Source organism: Rhagoletis zephyria, unplaced genomic scaffold, assembly GCF_001687245.7.
Source record: "Rhagoletis zephyria isolate East Lansing unplaced genomic scaffold, Rhagoletis_zephyria_1.1 Rzeph_scaffold_02245, whole genome shotgun sequence".
Classification (NCBI taxonomy): Eukaryota; Metazoa; Arthropoda; class Insecta; order Diptera; family Tephritidae; genus Rhagoletis; species Rhagoletis zephyria.
The window spans coordinates 74532-82815 of record NW_016159329.1 but is presented as its reverse complement, the minus strand read 5'-3'; the positions used below and the strand labels follow the sequence as shown (position 1 = coordinate 82815).

General features: G+C 41.2%; 1 protein-coding gene across 1 annotated transcript; it reads right to left on the bottom strand.

Annotated features, from left to right (window-relative positions):
- Window positions 1-6126: 6126 nt before the first annotated feature.
- LOC108366375 (uncharacterized) lies at window positions 6127-7326 on the bottom strand. The gene has a single exon (XM_017620780.1). It carries the CDS (start codon window positions 7324-7326, stop codon window positions 6127-6129), a length of 1200 nt encoding a protein of 399 aa, XP_017476269.1.
- Between the last annotated feature and the right edge of the window lie 958 nt (window positions 7327-8284).

Below are 8284 nucleotides of genomic sequence, written 5' to 3'. Positions count from 1 at the left end.
TGCAAATATCTCAAAAACGGTACCATAGAATTAAAAATAACCTTGATTTTCGGAATCAGGGGGTGATTTTACATAAGAATTTCATAACGGCGTTTCTGGTAAAGAGAAAAAGTTGAAATTTGTGGTCCAGTGTTGTTAGCTTCAAGTTCTCGGTAGGGCAGTTTATTGTACGTAAAAATTACTTTGGACAGCACTTGCCGACAAATGAGGCACTTATTCTGCTCGCAAAGTACACGCAAGCGGGTGGAGCACTCAGATCTGATCGGATGATCACATTAGCCAATGGAGTAGATCTCCACTTCCTTGCAACAAAATACGCATGCAACACGTTCGTTATCCTCAGTTGACGACTGCTTTCATGCGGCTGCTTCATGGGAGGATTTTTTTTCAATTTCGCTCCTTTTGGGCAGTTGTAAAGCAACAGATGCTTGATTGGAACGAGCGAGGGAAGGTATGCCAAACACAATTGACTGGGCTCTTACGCGTTGGCAGTGAGAATCCTCCAAGAGTTTTACATTTCTTTATAAATTCGCGTTCGCTTACTATAGGTAAGGCAAAATAAAGCAGCCTTACTAAAATCTTTAAATAATAGCAAAAGTCTATTATTTGCGATTAAAATTGGTATAAAATACGCAACAGAAACATGACACGATAAAGTATTTTTAACTTTGGAGTATGCCATGTATGCATGCTAAATAATTTCATTTACTAATATATAACATTATTTTTATTTAAAATACCTAAAGTAATCTTTTAAATACTACTAAACTCGACAAATTTTTTTACGTTACTATAAAAAAAATATGAAGGGTGCGAAACGAGTTCGGTATAAATTATGTGTAGTAAAAAGAAGCTATAATCGGTGGCCGCACAATATTTTTCTGTGGCTTCGATAAAATAAGATCATTTTTATCAAAGTTTTAATTACAATTCGTAGGAATTTCCCTTTTGTGCGGATTATGCCTTGCCCGAAAAACAAGATTCGGTTTTCTCTATCTCGTGCATTTGCCTGGTGCAGTCACTCAGGTGCAGTTGTCGGTCAGCTGGCTGTTGGACGACAAAAGTTGTGGATTATTTCCCGCTTTTTCTCACAATGGTTGTTCGTCAAATCCAAATCGCTGAATTAGTGGCAGCCAAGTATATAAAAAACCAACTGGGTTATTTCCTAAAATGGGAGGCCTGCTAAAACAAAGTTACCCACAGATTACGAAACAAAGACACCTGGACAGGGCGGTTATGGCAAATTTCAGGTACGAGGAATCTAAATATACACATTTTCCAATGCAAGAAAAAAGGCTGGCTTCCAAAACGTCAACTACTTTGCATACGTACAAAGTATAATATTCCATAACGCCGAACTACAAAATATTGACAATATATACTTTTCCAAAACGCATCGTTAGAGCAATCAGCGCATCAGAAACAAAGTTGATGCTTCGTTTGTTATTGGTTACCATTTGTGTTTAAAAAATGGAAAGTTCTGAAAAATTGTTCATTGCTGTATGGAATATTCAAAATGTGCAATGTATATGGTTGCAATGTGTCGCAACTCTGCATATACAAACAGTTTGAACACCGCAGTATAACAGTATCCAAACATTGTATTTATACGTTTTGGAAGTCAGCCAAAATAATTGTTTGCATTTTATTAAAGGTTGTGGAGTGAGCGAATTGTCTTATTTAGAATTCCCACCGCTATATAAGCTTCATATACGAATCAGCATGCCAGAATTATGTGTGAGTCATACATATGCTACTGAATACACATATTTTAATATATATACATATGTATGTATATTTCTTTAGTTTCGGAACTATAGTCTTTGCTGGTAGGTTTTGACAATTGAGGCGAACTCATTTGGTCTAGTGGGTTGACTAACGATTATCGAAACCTGTCAAGTGAAATGGATTCGCTTCCCATCAGACCTAGTTGTGTTGAAAACGAGCAAGCATAATGAACAATTGTAACGAGTTTCAACTTATTTCAATTATTATTAGATTTTTTGAAGGATGGTAATTGATAATTCGCACCTCGTTACCAATTTCGTATTTCTGAAACAATTGTTCATCAAGCTTGGTCTGTCTAATTTTTACCCGATTCTGTGATGAAAAGGGTCGCCATTCTACCGACGTTCTTTGGTGCTTATAAGATCTAACGATGGTCGGTTCTTTATACCCAGATCTACCCGGAGAGGCCGGGCTAAGAACCATCACCACAATCTTACTAAAACACGACTACCTTTAATATTATTCTGGATTAAACTTGATTATAGGCGTGGAATCCTTCCGAATGCATAGAAGTGGAATTTTTGTGCGATGAGGAAGTGGAATTCACGCGGGATTGGGGATCAACGGAGAGGGTTTATTTACGAAGTGCTTGCTGGCTCCTCGGTTTCTTGATTTTGGGATGGAAGTAGGACCAGTTTGGCCAGCGGTCTCGTGATCTGCCCTTTCTCCGTGATGAGGTCAAGTACGCGTACTCGATCGTCGGGACCAGGATGTAAGCTGCTTATTCGACCTAATCTCCACTCATTTGGTGGGAGGTTGTCTTCCTTGATGACAACGAGATCTCCTAATTTTATATTTTGCTTTAGATGTTTCCATTTAATCCGCTTTTGCAGTTCGGATAAATATTCGGTTTTCCATCGCTTACAAAAGGTTTGGTGGAGAGCCTTAAGCTTCTGCCACCGATTTACTATCGAGGCAGGATTTTCGTGAATGTCCATTTCGGGTGGGGCTAGCAGGTGTCCCCCGGTAAGGAAGTGACCTGGAGTGAGAGGTTCCAGGTCGGTGGGTTCATTCGAAGAAGGGCTCAATTTTGGTGAGTTGAGGTACGCCTCAATCCGACATAAAAGAGTACTTAACTCTTCGAATGTATACTTATGAACCGATGCAATCTTTTTGAAGTGGCTTTTAAAGCTCTTCACCCCTTCCTCCCATAAGCCTCCCATATGAGGAGCAGCGGCGGGTATGAAATGCCATGTGAGCATTTGATAGTTGTATTTTGAAACTGTTTTTTCACGCGAATCTGCTATAAATGCCCTAAATTCAGATCTTAAAGATCGTAAAGCTCCGACGAAGTTTGTCCCATTGTCGGAATATATGTTTTCGGGCATCCTCTTCTGGCAACAAACCTGGCAAATGCGGCTAAAAATGATGGAGTGCTGAGGTCACTAGTTGCTTCCAAATGAATCGCTTTTGTCGAAAAACAGACAAAAAGACAAACGTATCCTTTGGACATTCGACAACCTCGGCCGCTATAACTCTTCATGTCAAAGGGTCCTGAAAAATCTACACCTGTAATCGTAAACGCGCGCGAAAATGTGGTTCTCTCCTGAGGGAGAAATCCCATAAGTTGGGTTTGCGTACGTTTTTTGTATATCGTACAGACTTTGCAATTATGGATTGTGGATTTGATCAGATTTTTAACTCTGGGGATCCAATACTGAGTTCGGATAAGGCGAAGCATGAGTTGATTTTCCCCATGCAAAGAGACTTGGTGAATAAAAGACACTATTAGACGGGACAACCTGCAGTTATAAGGGATAATTACTGGATGACGCTCGTTGTACGCTNTCGACAACCTCGGCCGCTATAACTTTTGATGTCAAAGGGTCCTGAAAAATCTACACCTGTATTCGTAAACGCGCGCGAAAATGTGGTTCTCTCCTGAGGGAGAATTCCCATAAGCTGGGTTTGCGTACGTTTTTTGTATATCGTACAGACTTTGCAATTATGGATTGTGGATTTGATCAGATTTTTAACTCTGGGGATCCAATACTGAGTTCGGATAAGGCGAAGCATGAGTTGATTTTCCCCATGCAAAGAGACTTGGTGAATAAAGGACACTATTAGACGGGACAACCTGCAGTTATAAGGAATAATTATTGGATGCCGCTCGTTATACGCTAAGTCTTGAGACGCTCCAAGACGCCCACCAGCCCTAATAATGCCATCTTTATCTATGAACGGATTAAGCGGTAGGAGTTCACTCTTGGAGTCGATGGAGTTTCCTGCTTTCAATTTTCCGTATTCTTCACTGTAATAGTTCTGTTGATAGATTCTTATCAAACGTTGTGTCGTTGCTTTAATTTCATCGGATGAAATTAAGCGTGACTTTTCTTGAAATGAAGTTTTCGTATTTCGATGAGTTCTTTGAGAGAATCTCATAACATATGATAATACTCTCAAAGCTCTCGGAAAATCTGAAAAACGGCCAAGAATATCGGTATAATTTACTTTGGTTTATAAACGTGCGTTCTTTTTTCCTCAACTACTGTGCTGTAGTCTGTTTCTTGTGTGGGCCATTTAGGGTTATCTTCTTGTAACAAGAAGGTCCCTGTCACCACAACGAATTGTTGACCAATTCATATGCTGGAAGTCCTCTGCTCGCTAAGTCTGCTGGTTTAGATGTCGAATCCACATGCAGCCAATTCTTGTTTCCGACTTTCTCTACAATTTTTGTGATTCTATGGGCAACGAAAGTTGACCATGAACACGGAGGCTTGCGAATCCAAGCGAGCACGGTTGTGGAGTCGGTCCACAGATGTATGTTGGTATGCCCTNCAAGAAGGTCCCTGCCACCACAACGAATTGTTGACCAATTCATATGCTGGAAGTCCTCTGCTCGCTAAGTCTGCTGGATTTGATGCCGAATCCACATGCAGCCAATTCTTGTTTCCGACTTTCTCTACAATTTTTGTGATTCTATGGGCAACGAAAGTTGACCATGAACACGGAGGCTTGCGAATCCAAGCGAGCACGGTTGTGGAGTCGGTCCACAGATGTATGTTGGTATGCCCTAAATTGAGATTGTTGATTATCGAATCAACTATTTCCGCCAATAGTACCGCTCCGCAAAGTTCCAGTCGGGGTAGCGATATGGTTTTAACAGGAGCAACTCTGGTTTTTGCCAAAAGCAGGTTAATAAAAACTTTGCTATCTCTTTTGACACGCATATACACAGAGGCGGCATATGCTTTCTCCGACGCGTCACAGAATCCGTGTATTTGTATGTCATCCGTTGGAGAAAAGTGTACCCATCGCGGTATACGAATATTATTAATTTCGTTATAATGTTGAGTAAAATTCTGCCATCGGTCTAGAGTGGTCGAAGACACAGTTTCATCCCAATCTGTGCCTTCCAGCCAAATATTTTGCATAAGGATTTTGGCTACAATTATGATAGGCGCAAGCCACCCCAGCGGATCGAAGAGTGGCTAGTATCGCTCTTTTCGTAACAGTATCGCTTTACTCCAATGGCCTTGCTATAAAATAGAAAAGATCCGTATGGGCATTCCATCTTATTCCAAGAGCCTTGACTGCGCTGGTATCTTCAAACGCCAAAAAATTTTCACTAAGTAGATCTGCTTTCGGTATGCCATTAAGTATTTGCTCGCTATTGGCTGTCCACTTTCGAAGTGGAAAACCGGCTGATTGCAACACATCCGATATCTCATCTCTGGCTTTTATTGCTGAATAGATAGTGTGTCCACCAGATAATACATCGTCGACATACATGCATTTTCGCAGTATATTAGATGCTACTGGATGGGAGCTTTGCACATCGTCAGCTAATTGTAAAAGTGTCCTTATAGCCAGATAAGGAGCACAATTGATACCGAACGTGACAGTCTTTAATTCGTACAGACTGATCGGGTTATTCGGGTTAGTGCGAAAAATTATCCTCTGATACTTAGTATGGTTGTTGTACACCAGAATTTGCCTATACATCTTCTCAATGTCACTGTTGAACACACAACTGTACAGTCTCCAACGGAGTATTAATATCGGAAGATCTGCCTGAAGTACTGGTCCTGGGAAAAGTACGTCATTTAGGCTGTTGCCATTCGCCGTTGGGCTTGAGGCATTGAACACCACGCGTACTCTCGTTGAAGTACTTTCTGCCTTTATCACAGCGTGGTGCGGCAGAAAATAATTATTGGACGAGTCTGCGGGTTATTTGTTATTTTCGACATATGCCCAAGCGTTTCATATTCCGCTAGAACCCTATTGTATTCCTTTCGCAGGACGGGATCCTTGGCCAGCCGTGTTTCATTCCGGTAAAATTGAGAACATGCTCTTTTAAGGGATGGGCCTAGGGATATATTTCCTAGAAAATCTTTTCTAAATGGTAGTGACACGATGTATTTTCCTTCCTTTCTTCTGATACAGCTCCTCGCAGTACTTGTCGTCTTCATTAGGGCTTTTGTTCCTTGGAATCTCCTCAAGCTCCCAAAAGGCACTCAGTTGCTTGTCCAGACTAACTTCGCTGTAGTATGAGACGATATTCGTTCCTGGATTCGAGGTATCAGTTCGCCCTGTTATTATCCAGCCAAATACTGTTTCTTGGGCCAGAAGTGTGTTTAATATGTTTTTCTTAAGCCCGCTCAGAATAATTTGTGGATATATGTCGCCACCCAGAACAAGGTCTACGGGTTCATTGACGAAAAATCGTTTATCCGCTAGAATCAGATCTGGAAATGCTTGCTTAGTCACTGCACTAATGTGGCAAGTAGGAAGATTTCCAGTCAGTTGTGCTAGCACGAGCACAGAGGTATTTAAGCGGAACAACGGGTCAACAGGAGACCGCAATTCGATGTTGCACGCTTCTTTAACCTGCGCCGTAGTTGTATTAGTGATGCCCGAAACTTGGGCATGCATACGCTTTGACGGCAGGTGAATTCTGCGTTTTAGTCTTTCAGTGATGAAAGAACACTCTGAACCAGAATCAATAAGTGCTCTAGCGGAATAGTTCGTACCATTGAGATAAATGTTGACGCGTGCTGTCCCTAATAACACACCTGTGTTTGTATTCGCATAGCAAGACTTCACGTTTTTGCTTGTATGCTTGTTTGATTTTGTTGAATTGCGTTTGGCTTGGGCCTGATTGGATGTTGACGCAGAATTAGTCGCAGAATCTGAAGAGGTCCCAAGTGTCGTTGCCTTTGTTTGAGCTGTCTCAATATGAAGGAGCGTGTTGTGTCGCGAGTGGCACTTGATACAATTAAATGGGTTTGTGCATCTTGACACAGTATGTCCAGTACTAAGACAATTCAGGCACCATTTTTTGCCTTTCAAAAAATCGATTCTATCAGCAGGTGTTTTGTTGAGGAATTGTGGACAGTTGCGTAACTTGTGCTCATTAGTTTGGCACATTTGGCAGATGAACTTGGTCACGCTTGCCTGAAAGGCTCCTAGCCTTTTAGTGCCAGCTTCCTGGTGGTGTCGTGCGGGTTGGTGCTTTGGAGCTTTCGCCGCTGTTGTACCCTTTAGTCCCGCTAGAGTTTCCAAAGTTTGGAATCTATTGGATAGGAACCTGTCCATATCCTCCCACTTTGGAATGTCAGTTTTCTGGTCTATGGTCTGTTCCCATAGAGCCAGTGTACTTTCTGGAAGCTTCGTTGAACACAAATATATAATAATTGCGTCCCAATTAGAGATGTCAATTTGATGACTTTTTAGGGACGATAAACAATTATTAATCTCGCGCTGTAGATTTTTAATTGAGCTACCACACTCAGATTCCACTGTATTTAAGCTAAATAAAACTTTTAATTGTGTGTTAACTAAGATACGTTTGCTTTCGTATCGCACACACAGGCTTTTCCAGGCTGTCGAAAAGCCTTCATGGGTAAGTGGGCACTTTCGCACTATGTCTTTTGCGTTTTATTGTTGAGGTGAACTAGTTTCTCAACTGGGGTGAGGCGCTTGTTCAAGATGTAGATGGCCGTGAACATATCTCGGAAAGTTGGCCATGAAAGATAGTCGCTCTTGAACACATCCGTATCGCACGGTGGCAGGTGGATATCGTGTTCCCGGACGGACTGATCCTCTACACCTTTGGTCGCTTTGGTTAGTATTTCAACCTGAGAAGCAATAGCTGACATGCACCTGACATAGCTTTGAAAGGAAATCTTATTCTTCTTTTTTATGGCCTTGGCATCATCCTTAGTTAATCCCTCATTGATAAGCTTATCGTAAGCTGACTTGGTTTTTTCCCACAAAGCTTTTAATTCGTCTTGCTGTTATAATCAGATTCGAACTCTGTTACAGCTTCTGCCAAAAGAATATACGATTCCATTGTTAAATGTATTTACCCTGAACGAAGTATAATTAAAATGCCCAGATAGAATCTATAGGATTTTACACACTTAATCTTATCGAAGATTAGAGGTTGTATGCGCAAGAGAAGTTGCCAATTTTTTACCCACCGGAACTTGCCACTTAAATGTATACCAGAAATCCAGCGAATTAAAAAGATTCAAATTAGTTTATATTGCGA